Here is a 19,323-nt window from a genome sequence, read left to right on the forward strand (position 1 = left end):
TCTTTATTAAAGATATCAAAAAAGTTGTAATTTGTTAAATAAGAGACAGGTTGAGATTGTTTTAATAACTTCTGACATCTGTGAGTTCCAGCAGTCAGAATACAGCCAGAATACACAATGCTGCCTGAAAAAGCTATAGAAAACATTGTCAGGGAAATTACAGGAAATTATAGCCCCCTTGCCACAAAGCAGGATCAGCTATAGCTGCCTCTCAAGCAACTGTTCATGGCTTCTCTGGGTTATGAATGAACTGTGTTGCAAGACCAGAGACACCCGAGAGGCTCATCATGAGCCAACTCATGTCTAAGCAGAAGAGTTGTGTTTGCATGTCACCACACTGGCATAACCCACGCTCACCAGAGTTCCCAACCTCCCCAGTCACCAGTATGAGCAGCCTACTTTCTTCTTCATTGCACCCTCATTGCATGATCCCAAAGACCACCTTGTGCTCATCTTGTACTGCCTGTGGGTTTGGAGTAGGATTGGTTTTTGGGGTGCTTTTTTTCTTTCCCTTTTCAGGTTATTCTTGATAATTAAGACTAAGACTACATATATGAATGTACCTGATGAAGTGAAATTTCCCTAACATGGAAGATATATTCTGGAGGTGTTTCTAGATGTAGTTCTCCTAGAAAAAGAGAAATGACAGATCTCCATTGCCATTACTTTGTTTTTAATCTTTTTTCAGTGATGTCTGAATAACGTTGCCATTTACTCATAAGGAGACAACATTCCTTTTAGCATTTGTTTCGGCTGAAATCTGAGGACAAGCTATTTTGCCTGTTTGTTATTTGAAGAGTTTGAAACTCAGTCAAGTCTTGAAGAGTTTGAACTGAAATAAAGAGTATTAATCAGCTACCCACCAGCTTAGTCTTCACCCACCAACTTCAGCCCCTCATGCTTTTCCTTCAAGATTTCAAAACCATGTTCAGACTAGGAAGTACCTTGCTGAGACCCCTGTGAACTCCTCTCGGCATAGTAAGCTATAGAATTAGCTATGACAAATTTTTGATCACATCTGGCACATCCTATCTGATTCCATCTATTTATACCGCAGTTATTGATACATAGCAGATTGCACCTACTTTCCTGGTGGCCAGATTTTCTATAATAAAAATGCATATAGACCCTAGCATGACATACTAATTTAAAAGACTTCTACTTTTATTCTGTGTACGTATAGTAAATCATCTTTCCTTGCTAATTGTGCTTATGTGTTAAAAGTGTTTTCTTTGTGCTAAAGAAGCTAAAATCAATGTGACCTTGAAGGTGATCAATTTAAATACAAAATTGCATTTCTAGATACAGCAGTTATTTCTTCTGATATGCCCCTGGTAGATAGCCTTAAATAGATATTGACTCCCTAGTTCTTTAACTTTGCAAATTTTAAGAAATGTATTATAAAATGTTCAGATCTGAAAAAAATCATTTGGTTGGATGCACAATGATTTCAGTGATTTAAGTGCAATATGAAGAACTGCACCTGTATATGGTCATTCTTATTCATTTATATCTTGTTTATGTATAATTTTTTATTAATGTATTGCTTCTAAATTAGTGAAAAAAGTATGCACAGGCAAACTAGCCATGCAAATGTGGTTTGAAATTGCTTATGCAGTTGCTCTGATACCATTAAAGAAGGAGGTCCTTTCACGTATATGTTCCATATGAGCATTCTAAGATGTATTAGGAAAAAGCTACAAACAATTTTGCCTGTCAATTATTCCAGACTTACATTTTGGACTACTGAGCTGTTCCAAGCTAGAGATTCAACTAAGACAAAAAGCTTATAGGACTAAAAAACCCAACTGAGACTACCTGATGGGATATCTATTTATTATGAACTGTTTCAAAATAATTCTTTAAATTATTGTTTCTATAAAAAAAATGAATTCTCATATTCACTTTCCTAATTTCTCACCACTTTCCATTCAAGGGTTTTGAAACAGCTTGCAGCTAGTAATGTATTAAGTCCATGATATCTCTGTGAAGAAGAGAGGAATTATTCTCACTTGGTTTAGACTGATTCAGCACTGCTTGTATTAATAGTAGGTTTCATCTTGATCCTTTTTTTTTTGCGAGTAGAGATTGCTCATGTGTATAACCTGTTTATGAAAGTTTATGTCAAGAGACTGCGACAAAGGAGACACAGGCAATCTTAACAGCCTAAAGAATAGAAAAGGAAATGAACGTGAAAAAAAAAGATAAAATAAGGCACAGAAAAGACACAAAACATTTGCATAGGAAAAAAGTACAACTTTGGTATTAAAATCACCAATGTTCCCAAAATTCAGAGATACATAAGGAGTTAGCAGCATCTATCAGTACAGCAGAAACAACCTTTTGAATTGAAATTATATTTAACTTAATGTTGGGAGGCAGAGGGGAGATGTTTTTATTTTCTGTAGTAAAAATGTTATCTTCACCTATGTCATAAAATTAAATCTGTATTTCAGCTTTGATTATTGTGAGTATCAGACTTATCAGGAGATTTATGCCAAACAGCTATTTTTCACATGGAGAGATTTACCAGTAGGTAAGGAAATGAGTACAAGACTGAGGAATTAGTGAAGGGAGTAGTAGTATTCTCATTGCACTGATTGATTCTGGGAAAAGCTCCGCATTACATGATGACCAAGACAGCGATATAGCTCCACTTGACTACTGCTGCAACTTCATCCAGCCTAGATGTGGCTTTGATACAACGGTAACATTACAGGAAAACAAGCCCAGGAAATTTCAGCTGCTACAGCCTGTTCATCAGAATGCTTTTCTTTCTCCCACAGTTGTACTTAGCAGTATTCACTAACCTGTTTCTAGGGCAAATTAAGAGCTGGATTTCACTTCAGTACCTGAATATACTTACTCCTAAGCTGTTTGGATCAAGTAGACACCTTAATAAATCAAGAGGAAGCAAGAAGCATGGGTAGGTGAATTTTCCTGTACAGATACTTCACTGCTCCTTGTTGAGACAAGCAAGGATATTCTCTTTCCCCGCAAAGTCATCAGATATCAGATTTGTTGATTACCAAGGGGTACCTCACTCTCCCTATAAACCCTTCTTAGGTTTGGGGCAGATGCATTCTCTACCTTTCTGTTGAATCTGTGCCACCGTGCAATTTAGATTCCTGGGGCCAGAATAGGGAAACACAAGCATATGCACAAGCAGTTTGTGATTTGAACCTAAAGAGCAAAGTGAAAACAGACAAGAACCCTAAATATCAATCCCTGTCTCATAAATATTTATATCTTTTTTGCCTTTACACTCAGCTATCACTGGCTAAACTACATGAAGCAGGCTCCTCATTTGACAGTCAGCTCAAAAGTTTGCTCTCTTTTTCTCAAGGCCCTACAACATTCTTATCTAACCCGTCTTCATCTGTTTTTGTACTGCTGCTAGCGCTTCTTTGTTTGTTCCCACACAGTAGGTCCAATGAATTCTTTGTGCTTTGAGTATACTGCACATCAGTACAGTACAAGACTGGTACGTCTGGCATGTCTGGGGAAATATTGAACTGCCTGTGCATGCAATCCAACATGTCTGGGACTTCCATGCTGGCTATGTTCACCAGTCCTGGAAAAATACCTACATATTTTTCATAGTCAAGTTCATTTTTCCACATGAAAAGATTAATGCACTGTAATCAGTTAACTTTTCATCTTTTTATAAACTCAGCTTATTGAATTCAAGTCTCTGATCATGTGTTGTTTTGTGCAGCATCCTCTCTAGCACTGCAATCAATTTTGTGATCCCTCTCTGTACAATCTCAGGTTTGTGAACAGTGTTTCAAAAATAAAGCTGCAGAAACAGTGTGCCTCAATCAAAAAACAATCTCAGTGGCACTGTACACAGAAGGAAAAACCCCTTCATCGGTAAAAGATATGACCAAAATGCAGTGTTTCCCGCTCGTAGAAAACAGTATGTTTTTGCAAACTGCTCTCATCCAAATCATAGTGGGGTTTTTGGTGGAAACTTCTAGTGAATTAAAAGTACTCTGACCCCTGCAGGTGCTTCGGCAAACTGACTCGAGAGGGCTGGGGGAAGAACTTGCATTTCTGAGGAAGCAGTACAAAGCTTCTAGCATGGTATACACCACACCATTTGCTGTAACATTCAGAGTTTGAGTGCTTGTCTAATATGACCTTCAAGGTGCTTTCCTGACTTACAGCTTTCCTGAACACAGGAATACACAATGTTTTTGTTTGTTCTCAAACACATGCATTGGGTTTGTTTATACCAAAACACTGTGCCTTTAGTGATGTTAGCCCTCACTTTCTTTCCAAGACTATGCAGAAACACAGCACAGTATCAATTTAAATACTGATGCCCTGTAGATGGCTGCTTCTTGTTCTCTGGTGGTCATGGAAGTATGTCAACTGAATGGCCCTAATCCATTTGAAGTATTCTGTATTGATAGTGTTCTATGACAATAACGCTGTTTCACTGCAAAACAGACCAATGCCTTGCGAACTACTGCAAACTAAATCACCTGTAGCTCTTGAAAAATAATCCTCTACAATTTAGTTTAAGTTCTGAAGGGATCAGAATATAGCCAGCACTTGGTAACAGACAAATATGGGAAATACATTTAGACAAATACAAAAACAGCATCATGTTACACAACTGTATTGTACCCATTAGGAATGGGCCTGTGCTAGTAATAGGAAAACTTGGCTACCAGCAGGCATTTACACTAAAGTGAATGATTGTGAAGTGCAGAGCTTTTTAAAACATACCAAAAAGGTATGGGGTTGCTGACAAAGCTTTAGACTATAGTTTTGTCTTTTACTGGTAGTAACTTGTCCTTTGGCTTGCCATGAAGGAGTTTTGTCTCACTGCAGTTCCTCCGTTGACATGAGAACTGGTTCTTTCTGATAAGGTGGATAAGCATGTGGGGCTGGGGAAACTGTAGAAACCATACGTTGGCACTCTCCATAATAACCTATATTAAGTTTCCAGAACCTGTCTCCTAAAATGTCCTGCATCGCTGGCACCGGTACACACAGTCCAAGAGTTTCCAGGCTCAGCACCGTGCAGCTGACACAACCCCACCTGCCCGAGTAAATTACTTCATCCTCCCAATCCCCACTGCTTCGGGCATTTCTGACAGCTGAGTACGCTGCTCTCAGAGCCACCTTCGCAGCCCGGGCAAGACAGATCCTGCTCTTCGCGTACACCGAGGGGCTGCTCGTCTGAAGGCAACGGCCGCGCCTGTGTCTGCCGCTTCTGCGGCCCGGCCGCTGCCGCTGGCGGTTGCCGAGCGCGGACATGTCAGTGTGTTGCCTTTCGGCGACGCCGTCCGTTTCGGTTTCCCTCCAGTCGCTCCTTCATGCCAGCTCTTCGGGTGCGCCGCCGGGAAGCGTCAGGCCCCGGCCCCCGCCGCCGGGCCCAGCGAGGCAGCGCCTCCGCCACCACTCCTCCCGCCGCCGCCTTCCCCGAGCCTTTCCCCGCAACGGGCGCCGGCAGGGCCGCGGATGCTCGCTCCGCGCCGCTCCCGGGTCACGCCTGCCTGGGCAGCCCCTTCGGCAGGGAGACCTGCCGGTATCCGCGGGCACCTCTCGTCCGCTCGCCTGCGAAGACCACCAGCCGTGCTGCGGCGACGTTGTGTACCGAGGTCCGTGGCGAGCCGCAGCACGTCTGCTTGTTCAGGAGTGGGTGGAGAAGCGGCCCGGGACAGCGGGCAACGCAACCCTCTCGTGGCCTTACGGAGAGGGTCAGTCGCGGCTCCGCACCCGCGGGGCACCGGGGCGAGATCAGGGCCCTGGCTGCGGGAACGGGACGGGGCGCGGGCGGCTCTCCCCCTCCGTGGCACGCAGAGGCAGAGCGGGCACTAAGCCTCTTCCCGCTGCGGATCCCCGCGCCCCTCGAGGGGAGGGAGGGAGCGGGCGAAGGAAGAGGAGGAGGCGGCTTTCGACGCCGCGGCCGGGGACGCGAGGCCCCTTTCGTGATTCACCCCGTCGTAGCCCCTGCTATGGCTGCGCCTTTCGCAGGGCCCTCTCCCTCCCCACCCCCGGCGTGCCCCGGAGAGGTGTCCACCGGGCCGCCGCCTATCCGTCCTCGGGGTCTGGCGCCACCGCCGCGCCGCGCTTGGAGCTCCGGGCGGGGGAGGGGAACGGAGAGGACGGGAGGGGAGGGGCGAAGGGAGGCAGCGGTGGCCGCTGTGGGGCCCAAGCTGCTCCTCGCCTCCGCTGCGTCTCTCCCGAGCCTCAGGATCTGGGGCTGCGGGGGGGCCGGCGGGGGGGCGGGAGGAGGAGTGAGCGGAGCCAGCCTGAGAGGTATCCAATGAGGAGGCTCAAGCACGCAGCTGGGGCGGGGAGAGGGCGATCACCGCCCAATGGGGGAAGGGCAGAAGGCGCACTCGAAGCGGGGTGAGTGCAGGCAGGAGACGAGTTGGTACGCGGGCTGCGAGCGGGGAAGACCCAGTCGCCGCCGCGGCCGCTGCGGTAGCCGCGAACTCGCTTGTGCGCGGGGCGCCGTGTCGGCGGCGTGCACGGTGCCGCAGGACCGGGAGCCGTCGGGCGAAGGACGAACGAACGGACTGACGGACGCCGCTTCCCGGAGGGAGCAGCGGGCGGAGCCGCAACCGCCCGGAGAAGTTTGGCTGAAGCAGCGGCCGCCGCCGCGAGAGGAAACTTTCCTCGGGAGGCCAGAGGCGGGGACAGCGGCGGCAGGAAGGAGCCGCGGCACACTCAGGTCCGCCCGCCCGGTGAGGGGGCTTCCGAGAGGCTCCCCCCTCCCCGACGCAGGCCGGGCTGCGGTGGCCGGGATGTACCTGGCAGCGGTCTCGGCGGGGAGGAGGCGCCCGGGCGGAGACAGCGGCTGGCACCTGGCGGCGGCGGGGTGGCTGCTACTGCTGGCCCTTCTGTTGGGCGAGTCGGGGACGCGGGCTCTCGTCTGCTTACCCTGCGACGAGTCCAAATGCGAAGAACCCAAGAGTTGCCCCGGAAGCATCGTCTTGGGGATCTGCGGTTGCTGCTTCATGTGTGCTCGGCAACGTAACGAGAGCTGCGGGGGAGTCTACGGGTTGCATGGAGCTTGCGACGGGGGCTTGCGCTGTGTCATCCGACCGCCCCTCAACGGAGACTCCATCACCGAGTACGAAGTGGGCATCTGCGAAGGTAGGAGGCGGTGGGACATCATCCATCCCCCGAGGTGGGACAGCGGGGAGGGAAGGAAGGGCTTTAGGGAGAACCCAAGGCGCCGGTGCGCCCTCTTCTCTTCCCCTTCCTGCTGTCCACCTGTCCCATCTGCGAGCGTCTCTTAACCATCCCTGCCTAAAAAAATTCCCCCTATTTAGAAGTTTTACCCTTAATTTTCTTTGGGTAAACTTCTAGGCTCTTAATACTTTCCATAGTGCATCACTGGGGTTTATTTTTTAGCTAATAGCTTACGCCATCGACCCATGCTCAACAGAAATTCCTTGCTAAAGGGCTTGGGAAGGGTTCGGTAAATGGAAATCGGTGGAAGTCGGTGATGCACACATGATGCCTGTTCCGGATTCCCTCCTCTGTAAGGAAACACAAAGGCTGATCATCTGTTGTAAAGTTTTCCTTCCTTTTCCTGTCACTGAGTTATCTCCCTGCCTGTCCAGCTCAGTGTATAATGATAAGGGATGTCTCTTTCCCTGCTGGAGCATCAAGAAGGAGGGAGAAATTCCCCCTGCAGAACTCCTTTCAAAGTCACTTGACTGCTGGCTGCTTGTGAGGTGATAAATTGTCATGGCATGTAAGAGGAGGGGTTCGTACACACACTCTTCGCCTGCCTGTATCTAACAGAGACCTTAAGATTTAATTTTCTGTATTTAACAAAAGGCGAAAGGCAAATTTGCAGTCTCTTTTGGACTTGTACAGCCAGCACCCTTTTCCCTCAACTTGAGGGAAAATATGGCGCTGCAAAGAGGTTACAAATAAGCAGTAGTTTGGGGTATGTCTAAATGTATGTGAGCCTCTGCGCGGGAGCTCCGACAGATCTGGAAGGGGCGCGGGAGGCAGCCGCCTTGCTGCGGGTAGAGGGCAGCAGGAGGTCCGGGGAGCTGGTGAGGCAGCATCTGGATGAAACACTTGCATTTAAAATGATGCACTGTTCTCAGAGAACTAAAACCAGGCATTTTCTAGTCGGCAGCTGACCTTTCCTATCGCTCATTATTTGTTTAAAACTCCATTTGCCTGCTTAACAAATAAATTGCAAACCACAGCAGAGCAGGGCAATGTGTCCTGCCCGTGCTGTAACCAATGCCATCAGACCTTGCAGTTGTTGCTTGGGTAGGATGAGCTGCAGGGTTAAAAGCCTTTGTTGTTTAGTACTATTTTTAAATGGTTTAACTACTTTGAAGACCTTGGTTGACATTGTGTTGCTGAATATGTACATTGCTGTAGTCTCTTGTTATTTATAATATGTATCCAAAAAGGGTTTTTTTTTTTAAATAAGAAGGTACAAAGAGGGAAAAGATTCTTTAAAATAAACTCATCCAGAAACAGGTAGATGATCTTTTTGTGTGTTTTCATGTAAAAGCTTGGCTTAAACATCTTCCCTACCCCCACCTCTTGTTTAAAGGAACTAAAAGCCTGCAGTCATTAAATGCCTTAATCTTCCTACTCCCTTACTGTATCACAGTACAGATGTCTCTGGCAGTTTAGGAGTATTTCATTCCTTTGAAGTGATGCAGTGTGTACGTTTCTGTAGTTCAACTCGTAACATGTCCTATCTACTGTTGAAAACAGTATGAAGCATTTGTTGGCAAGATTGCATTTCAATTAGTGTTGTGGTTTGGAGCTAGTTCCAACTGTCCCTGTAGGAATAGTCAGGGAGACAACTTATCTCTTTTCATTTATGAGAATGACAGTTCAGCTCAGTTGCATTGATTTTCAGCCTAATAAATAGTCCTGGAATACCTATTACTGAATTGTTAGGAAACTGTCTAATTCTAAGCAACAGAAGTAATGTTCTCTTCTTTGTGGTGCCTGTTGTACACAAGGGGTGGCAGCAGGGGAAAAAAAGAGGGCCTAATATGCTACCTCTTATCACTAAAATGAGGTTGATTAGCTCTCTGGTTTTGATCTTGGTGACCTTATACAGTTGTGCAGTTTATAGGCATGTGTGCTGCAGGCTAAGCTAGTGATGCCTGGTGTGTCAGTTACACTAAGCCTTGGCTTTATCCATTAAGAGAATAAAGGCTGCTCTTTTTTTTAAAAATCCTTTTCCTACCCAAGCTCAGGGAAGAGGTAAGGGAAGTGACTTACAGAGCTGTGTGAATAGAAATTGATGGTTTTACTCTCCTTCCTGCCTCTAGCCTTTTCTTTCACTGCAATTTTTTACACTGAAATGACCCCTACTGGCTACAGTTATAAGCATTTTTTATCATTTTTGAAGCTTCAGCAGTGTCTTATTTCAGAGTATCAACACACACTAGGCTACAGGAAACTGGAATTAAGAGCTGGAATTGCAGCAGGTAAAAATTCTTGTCTGCTAATGTAGTTTTAATATTTAATGCACTCAGCGTAAGTGAGCTCTTAACACCTGATGGAGAAGTCTCTGTGGCATCTGTTGCTGGTAGCCTCTCTTTCTGAAACTAGAAATGGAATACTCTTAGAAAAGGTGTTTATTAATGAAATCCATTGCTGATTCTGGATTCTCTTGGTTTTCTTTCTGAAACCTGAAGTATGTCCTTGTTAATTTCCCTACCTTAACTATTCACATCTTTATGCAATTCTAATGCTCTGTTTTTAGCATTATCCTCAAGTATGTAAATACTCTTTCTGAGTGTAGCTGTGTTCTTGGTAAATAATAATTCTGAGGTCAGCTTTCGTTGGCACGGGTGAGTACCCTTCCTGGAGGGCAGTCTTCAGGAATCTCGAACCTCTGGCTTTACTGGAATGCTGCTGAATTGGTCCGATGAGGTGCCAAGAACCTACAGCCCCTTCTAAACACTCTTAGCATTGAGAAGTTTTGAGTTCAAAGTGGGGACTGCTCTTGGTCTCTCTGCCTTTGAAGGTAGACCTAGAGCTAACCCCCTAATGAGACTGAAGTTCTCCAGAAACATGTTAGCCTTGGCTTTTCAGCAGTCCAGCTGAGCAGGGCTTCTGCCTTCTAGGGTGTAGGAAAGCCTTGGAAAACCTCTGCCAAAGAAGTTTGGTTACCTTCTGAAGGCATTTCTTGAGATGACTCTTTCCTTGTCTCAGTTTCAACACTTCCCCAGTTTCTGGTGATGAAGAGGCCTTGATTGTTTTGCTAAGTTTTTCTGAGGCATAACAGTAGCATATCAACACTGAAAATGAGCTGAATTTTTTTTTACCATGTAATATAAATGTAGGTTTTTGTGGTAAATTTGAAATGCATGGTTAACAGGACTGCTAATGTCACTGTGTTCTTAAATTCCTTTTAGAATATACTTCTGTATGAATTAACCTCTAGGTAGTCGTTGAAAGAAGATTTTTCTGCTCCGGTAGCTTACCAATAACATGTAGTACTTTGGGTTGGTGGGGTTTTTTTTGGTAGTGTTTGTGTGGGATTTTTTGGGGTGTTAGAGTTGTTGCTGTATTCTTTTTGCCTGCTGTAGGTAACTTAAGGCTGGCCTTGAATACTTGGGACTTGTCTGCCTGGCGCATAGCTTTTGAACCGGGGTTCCCTTGGGGCTGGGAGAAACCTACTGTAGCAGATTTTAGGCAAGTATCAGGAAGTATGTGGGTTAATCCTCTAGGATGATGAAAACCTGCCCTGCTCTGGCTAGTCCTAGTCTCTTCTACTGAACTGCATCTTTTTGGGAGCTTGGAGAGTTACTGTCTGTCTGACTCCTTCTTGGGACAAGCGGGGAGAGAGCTTGGGTATTCCTGTAGACACGAACCTTTAAGCTTACTGTGGACTATTTTTCCTCCCTGGAAACCTGTAATAGCATATGATCTGTAAGAGCACAGTATATTGTACTGAACCTGAGAAGAAAAAATGAAACTTTGAAAACCTAACTTCCAAAATTGGGAAGAAGAGAGTTAAGCTCTTTTTTGTTTTGTTCTTGGTGTGTGTTTTTTTTTTCCAGGCATTAGTTTATACGCAAGCTAATGGAGTTCTCTTCTGCTCTTCCAAAGTAAGAACAACTTGCTTACAGACTTGCTAGTATTTTTTCCACAATTAGTACTGCTGCTTGTAACTTCTACAGCTAGTACCCTTGGGACAACCTTATTTTCAGTCCCGTGCATTGTATCTAATGGGTCAGTGGACCCTAAGCCTAGAACATGATGCCTTGTCTCCAGACAGACATAAGCATACAACATGCTTGGCTTCCTGCCTGGGATGCAGGTCCAGACTCCTAAAGATCAGGTAGTATTTTGCTTTCAGTATGATTTGCTGAAGTTCAGTTACTTTAGAAGTTACATGTGAGTAACCTAGTTTTTATATGTTTGGCTAGAACAATGTAGCTCAGATTTCTTAACTTTTTGTTTCTTTGGGTGTTATTTTCTCATTCTGTTGTGTAGTGAATGGCTGGGGGAAATGCCCAGGTAGTTCTGATGTCTTTCTGTGTACAAAGAACTTCCTCAACTAACATCTAGTGTTATAAGTGATGATCTAGTTGGGGGCTTAATCAGTGGTGCACCAAATGATTGTTGGCATGAAGACAACCAGAAAACTTGGTTCAAAGGCTGTCAGCAATCCAGACTGTTGGGAGGATGAGAATGGAAAAGTTATTCATGGTATCAAAAGAGAAAATTATCACAGAAATTACAGAACTTGTGAAACTAGGATGAGAAGTAATTCTTTGGCAAATATTCATCTTCTGATATGCTAGTCTTGATCATATTTAAGTTTCCTTCCCCTGTCCCCCAGAAAACACTAGGCACACACTGACTTCTTATGCACAGGCTGGATAAGCTATTTCTACTCTGACTTGTGTCAATGCCAAAATCTTGACATCAGTAAGAACATGTGTGGTGTGGAATTTGAGCTAGATCAGGTATTTTTTTTTCTTGGAAGTGGCTTCTTGTCTGTTTCTGGTCATCATGTTTTTATTTTAGAAATTGCATGGTTCCAATATTTCATCAAAAAAGAAACGGAAAAGTCTGACAAATATGAGGAGGGATATTGATACAGGAATTCATAGTTTTTTGCTGTTGTGAATCAGCACAGTTCGTTTAAAACTAGAAATCTCACTGTGGATGGGCCTAATAACTAAATCTCTTAACTTCTGTTTAGAGTTATAGAGTTAGTTAAGAGGAATACCTCAGAGGGGCTGGGGGGTTTTACTTTTTAAAAAAAAGCTATTTGATCTCACATGATTGTATGTCAAGAATTCTTTGCTGATGTGACTTTTTTCCCAATAGGAAATGATTATTTCATCAGGTTCCCCAAAATCATGCTGCTTATAAAGATTTTTTTTTTTAACTACCTCCAGACTTGTCAGTAATTTCTGCACCCCTAGGCATGTTTGTACTCTCTCTAGTTGACTCAAGACTATTTGCATATTAAATTTCTTGCATAGTACTTAGTCAACCAAAATGTCATTTGAGTGGCAGGTATATTATGCACTAATCCATTAAAATGGTTCAAAAATACCCTTCTCTTCCTCTTCTTCCTTTGCAGCCCCTCAACGATCATTCTTTAGTCTCATTGAGACTAAAGTTTTTAGTGTCTTGCAGACAGGATGAAGTGTTTCTCTGTTTTAATGGATTAAATACTTTGCAGAGTGACCTATTCAATATCTCTATGACTTGTAAATGACTTGCATTTGAGAATGTGTTTAATCTATGGGGAACATAGACTTTAAAATGGTGAATTCCAGGTTTTGCCTGAGACTTCATGTGACAGCAGTAGTGTGGTCTGGCACTGTTAGGTTTTACCCTCTGCCTTTTAGTAAGTATGCGTGCAATTTGGACAATGACTGATACTGACATGGAAAACTTGTGTTTATGGAGAAACTTACCCATATAAACTAAGATGGAAAGATAACTTTGTATAAGAGGTATCTAGATTAAATTCCACATAAACATATGGATTAAAAGATGGTCCCTGAGAGAGCTCTAGTCTAAACAGACTAGTTTGGCCAGGGTTGGGGGAAATGAGCCCTTAGTAATGACTGAGATGAATGGAAGCAGTTCACACCTTTACCAGAGGCAATATTCAGTCCCTAGCAGCTTTCACTGGGTATACTGGATACTTAATTACAGAATCTGCAAATCATGTTAATGCCTTGTGGGTCATGATTGTATCTGTCTGTCAATAAGAAAAAAAAACCTGGAGAACATAGGGTTGTAGACAGGAAGAAAAGCACTGACTCATGCATGCACCCATTCCTATATTCTTACACATTTCCGAAGCTTTAAGCTTTATAGAGCCAGCTACCTTGATACTGGTGGACTTAAAGTGGTGTTTTTTAACTTAGTGAAGAATCTAGCAAGCCTAATGTTTCTGAATATGAGATAAATCATTCAATTGGGTCACTTATCCTTGAAAGAAACTTCAGTGTTTCGCTACAGCCAGTGTTCAGGGTTATTTCAGAAAGGCTGGATGTATGCATGTGGGGGTGTTTCTTCCCCTCACTCATGGGCTGTTAATAAAAAGCTGGGGTCGTACCACTAATGGCATTAGATGTCTAACATAAAATATGCTCCTATGGTATGTAGAAATGCTCAAGTTAACATGTATTTCCAAGCTAGTTTCTTTTTTAAAGAAAAAATAAGATAAAAGAATTTGATTATAAATCTAGGATATGTAGCGATTTTCCTGCAATCTTCTGTTACTGTACACTAAGGAGTGTAATTCCTCTGAAACATCCTGCAATTTTGATGTTCAGTGATGCTGTGTTAATGAATGGGAGGAAAGGTGACAAAAGGTTTAGAGTATCAAGTTTCTTCTAATAGCATGGACTGTTCTTAGTATAAGTTGCTTTATTCATAGCTCTGTTCTAGAATTTGTCTTATGTGAAACTTTTCCTGCCCTTTCCAGTTTGGCTCTGATGAGCCAGTGGTTTGCAGTGAAGCTGATTTGTGGTGCTGTAGGTGCAGGCTTCGGAAGCCTGGGGGTGTAGAGTGTAACATGAAAAAATAAAGAACTGGAATTTTAACCTCCTTTGGAAAATGAGTGCGAAGGTTGTTGCCCACTCCCGAGGCTTTTTTTTTTTTTTTTAAATTTGCTTTCTAGAGGTAGGGGAAAATCTGCTAGGACAGCTGAAATGCTGCTGTCCATGCTCATTCTATTCAGGGGAGTAGTGGCAAAGGTTCTGATCAATGAAGGCTTGGGACACTGTGTAGTATATTCATTCAAATATTTGCAAACAGGACAGGGTTCTGGTCTATTGGAAAAAATGTTTAGACTTGTTAGGGGGAACCCTAATAGTGAAAGTCTTAAAAAAAAGAAACAAAACCAAAACAGCAACCAACTCCTCCCTGACACCCCTCCCCCCCCAAAAAAAAAAAAAAAAAGGGTGAGAGTAGACAAAGGAAAACTTTTAAGACTTGAAATAGTTGTCGACATCACATGTTTCACTTAACTCTTTCATTCATTTCCTTGCTTTCCTCATGGCATCTGTGGAGTTTCTGATAATTGAGTGGAAAGCTGGCTTGTTTAAATATTTTCTGCTTTCCTTAGTGTGAAATAACTGCCTTGAGACACAAGCAGAGCTGCTGCAGTGAAAATATTTCCCACTGTATTAGAGATTTGATCACCTGAGATACCCACTATAGTTAGGATTAAGAAGCAGACAGTCAAACTTGAGACAAGCCTTACGTGTATGGTGTTCCTGAGTTAACTTTAAATGTTGTGGTATGGTTTTTCTTCCTAGCTTTAAGTATAAATTTTATCAGGAGACTGCAAAACCCTTATACTGACTTGCCTTCCACATAAAGATTTGATCTCTAAAACTAGACCTCTCTAAAAGATGGGCAACTGCTTTATTGTAAAAATCTCATCTGTGTGTCTTGCCATGAAAACTTTTGCCAGCTCTGTCCCCAGTTCGTGACTTCACTGAATGAATAAGTTACGAGAGGGAAGGGGATTGCAGCCAGTATATGAGCTCAAACTCACTTCAAGGCTAGCCTTCCCTTCTGCTGCTTTTCAAGGTCTGGGGCTGGGTTTCAAGCATTCTTTAGTGGTGATTAGTCACTTCTATTGTTCAGCTCCTCCAAAACATGAATTTCCTTTCCATCATTCTTTTTTCCTGTTCAAAGAGAAGCCAAAGCCTACTGGCAAGAAGTATTTCCGTTTTCTTTTTATATTATTTTAGAAAGTCTGTAGAATCCTTTCAGAGTCTCATACTGTCTTCATGAATACTGATGATTTGAAAATACTGTTATGTTATAACAGTGTGCCGGAGTGATGCGACTTAGATGTTGGGTCTGGCTTGATGGATAAACTTCTGAAAGGTTCTCTCGTTCCCCAGAGGGCAGTACGAGTCTCACTAAGGATCGCTTCTGTGTCACTGCGAAATCTGTTCCTCTCCTGCTTCAAATGCAGGAGTTAAAAGGATGCAAGAGACCTTAAGGTATGTTTCACTTTCAGATCAGTAGTGTGTTTCATGGTCTCTTTGCACCTTCAGCATCCTGAGAACTTGCCTGTCATGCTTTTTAAAAAAGACAGAAATAGTCAAGTAACATGCTGCAGTTAAATGTAAATTATGAGAGTTCACTCAGTTCACTCCAGTTATATTTACCCTCCCATCTCTGAACTGTAACTCAAGATTATTGAGGATTTTCAACAGGCGTATTTTGGTGATAGTTCCAGTGTGTTGCTTGCTGTTTTGAGTGAGTCATTATAAACATTGAAAGAGAACAATATACGGTTTTCCAAACAATAGCTAATATTCACTAAATGTCCAGAAAGGGAGAGAAAGGTTGGGGCACAGAAGAGAGGATTCTATGGCAGGCAGAAGGAATTCAGAGCTTGAAGTAAAGGTAAGCAAAATCTTAAATGGAGAAGAAGCCTTTGTAAAGGTCATTCCTTGTACCTTGAACTTCTGTCTGTTTTGGCCTGATCCTTGGCATATAAATACATGCACAATACATGTATAATATATATAATAATAATAATAATATTATACATGTATAATAATAATACATGTATAATACATGCACATACATGAACAATAAATGCAACTATATTGAGCTACCATGTACTTGAAAAGTAAGGCTCCAAGTTAGTTCCTCGTAGTTGCGTGGTTTTCTGGAAACACAGCTAGCTCTGAGGGTGAAGAAGACAAATACTTTAGTTATGAGCAACACTTCACATGCTGCTGTGGTGCTTTGTTGTGAGTGCAGATATGTAGGATTTAGCATGGAAGTGATGGAATGCTGCTTACTTGAGTAATTTTCAGACTATTCTCAGTCTGTTTCCCAGACTAGACCTGTTATTTAAGGACCTCTTGTTCAACTTGTTAATGCCTTAATCCTCTTCCCTACTTAAGATGCATACTATGACAGGACTTGGGAGTTCAGCAACCTAAAGCAGCCCTTGAGTTGACCTGCTTCTGCAGGGGAGTTGGACTAGATGATCTCTAAAGATCCCTTTCCCCCTACGATTCTATGATTCTACAAATCTATGATTTGCTTTGAAGAAAGCAAGTAATTATATAAATGATGGAAGAAAATGGAAAAAAAAATTGGAATTAACATGATACCTCCCTTCCCATGACTTCCTTATGATATGAAAGCATACTTAGAAGTATTACAGTATTATGTCCAAGGCTTAACTTTGGTCTGAAAAAACGAAGAACTGCTTTATTGTCTGAAAAGGGAACTTGCCTGAATGAATTGGAAAGAATAGGAAACTGCATGTAGATGGAAATTATTTGGAAGAGTGGCTTCCAAGCTATGGTTATTGGCCTGCTGGGAGCACTTGAACCAGTTCTAGGTGTATGTGCAAAAGGTAGTTGAGTGTCTATATAACAGTCCAATCTCAACTCAGGATTGCTCAGGAGAGTGGCACTCTCCTCTTTTGCCCCTACCTACCTGATGCTAGCACAATGAGATGGTGGAAATTGCAGCTGAACTAAGATCAATTTGGTTGAAAACTAACAGTTGGGCTGCACTTCAGCTGGATAAAAACTTGATGTTAAACACCTACTTGATTGATTTTGTGTTTTGTTTTGTATTTTGAAGTGTCTTAGAAGTCACCTGGTGGATGCACATAGTGAGATTTGAGAGGCTTTTGAGTTCTTACATTTGGGTTTTGTTAGCCCTGCTTTCACAGAAGTGTTCATAAATTATTATATCTCACTTTTTTTGTTGTCTGAATTTCTGAGAGGTATGCATGAAAGAGCATTCTCTGAAGAGGAAGCCAAAGAGAAGGTCAAACAGATTATGCAAGAAAATGTTTGTGCTACAGACTGGAATTGTTCATGAGCTGTCACAGGTCTCCACCGATATGTAAAGTTCGTGTTTTGGAATAGGCCACAGTACATAGTGATTCGGGGAATACTAGAGGCTAGGTTATGTGCTTCATGGAGCCTACACTTTGTTCAAGATTGTATCAGTTTCCATTATCAGTTGAAATACTTGTGACTTCTTAACGAACAGGTGTGCTGTACTGGACCACCATTTATATGCATCAAGCAGAGCACTAAATGCCTTTGCATGAAATAACTAAAGCTTTGAATTCAAGTGAGACATTGGATTCATTGCTTTAACTCAGGCAAGTGCTTTCATGTGGTTGTGCTTTTCATTCCAAGGAATTTTGCTCTGCTTATACTGAGGATGTGACTTCTGAGGATTTACTCGAAGTGGTAAACAAGTCTTCATTTAACAGGACCTTTAACTTCTGTTTATAAAAGGACAGAATCAACTAGGAAAAGGAGTCTGCATGAAAGGTCATGCTAGACTTTGCATTGATTTACTAAACTAAGCTCTGTTCTTGTTATGTGTTTGTTACTTCAGTGATGGAAATCTTGTTTCTAAATGAATTGTGTGAAAAACAGTCCGGTAGAAGATACCCACTCGGGAACGGGATTTGCATTCTTCCTTTCTGTGGCTTTTTTGTATTCACTCTGAGTAAAGCAAAATACTTTGTTTTAAGATTCAACATGTTAGATTTACAGTCTGCAAATATTACTGAAGGATTTATTTTCTATTCCATCTTCTTAATGGCTATTGAGCTAGTTTTTGAGGTGTGTGGCACTGAAAAATTTAGGTGCACCACAGCACTTCCCATGTACCTCTTGTTTTGTTCCCATCTGAAGAGCCATGAGAGGTGGCAGCTGAGATATCAAACACTAATCTATCCTGGTAGCCAGATAATCATGTGGATAGTGTCAGAGTGTGTGGTGCATTTGCATCAAGGCATTTTGCTGTGAAGAAGAAATGGCTCTGCTCTTCATGCCAAGTGGGTCCCAGCTTATGTGAGTGAACAGCTGTTGTGTAACAGGAATTCTGCTCATGTCAGTTAGGCTCAAAATGATCTAGGGCTGAAATACCCCAGGGCAAAAACTCTCAAATGCTCTAATGTGCTGGAAAAGTAAAAGTGTGCCCCACCTGTCTGCACTGTGCTGATCTCAGGAGGCTGGTGGATAGAAGAGCCTTAGGGAGCTGGGGTCAAGCGTGAACTGCTACACAAGCCCTGTGGCCACTGTGATGAGCAAAGCTCCTGGCCCATATACAGGAATAGGGGAGAAAAGAGCCTGTGTGTCAGAAACAAGGAGTGATTCAAAATGTTTTTCTTAAGACAGTTAAACAGACTAATCTGGATGGAGCTGTGGTCCTTGTGGTTGGAGAATTTGAAACACCAAGTCTTGGAGCATAGCTATAGCCTCTTTTGTTCTTGTCATTACGTAGATTACTGCTGTGATTTGTAAAATACAAATTGTCCAGGCTGTATTCCGGCTTCTCAAAAACAGGATGTATCATTGTTCTCCAAATTCTCATGACTGTTTTTTCTTCCCTCTGCATGCATGACCTCCTCACGGTGAAAGTATTCCCGAAGCATTACTGAAGCAGTATCTTCTCTTAAAAGAATTTTAATAGTTTCTCTTCAGGAAATTCTATAATTCTTTGACTTTCATTGATACAGATACTGTATGGAAAGATAGGTTAACTTTAACTGAGGAGTGGGCCAGGGAGGAAGAAAAAAAGACAGATTAATTCCTAGGGTTAATGACTGCTCTTATGTTGCTATTTTTTTATGGAGTAGAAGAGATATGAGGTTCCCATGGACGTTCCCTTTTTCACATCTTAATTTGATTTAGTTTTTTATTTAATGCTTCTTGTCAGCAGAGTGCCTTGCCAGCTTAGAAAGAAAGCAGTTGATTGTACAGGGAGAAACATACCTGTGAGAATCTACTGTGACACTTTCTGTAGACTATGTATGGTATTTAACTGATAAACAGCTCTTTCCAGGTGTTAGTTGTTTTTTTT

At 42.8% G+C, this 19,323-nt stretch overlaps 1 protein-coding gene across 4 annotated transcripts in view; it reads left to right on the top strand.

Annotated features, from left to right (window-relative positions):
• The first annotated feature begins 6,349 nt into the window (after window positions 1–6,349).
• Window positions 6,350–19,323, top strand: part of CRIM1 (cysteine rich transmembrane BMP regulator 1) — a 195,591-nt gene continuing 182,617 nt past the window's right edge. For all 4 annotated transcript variants that reach the window (XM_061991131.1, XM_061991132.1, XM_061991133.1 and 1 more), the window contains exon 1: window positions 6,350–7,119. In XM_061991131.1, the coding sequence (XP_061847115.1) occupies window positions 6,768–7,119 (352 nt within the window). In that variant the 5' untranslated portion in view covers window positions 6,350–6,767. The remainder of the gene's footprint in view (window positions 7,120–19,323) is intronic.

Source organism: Colius striatus, chromosome 2 (assembly GCF_028858725.1).
Source record: "Colius striatus isolate bColStr4 chromosome 2, bColStr4.1.hap1, whole genome shotgun sequence".
Lineage (NCBI taxonomy): Eukaryota > Metazoa > Chordata > Aves > Coliiformes > Coliidae > Colius > Colius striatus.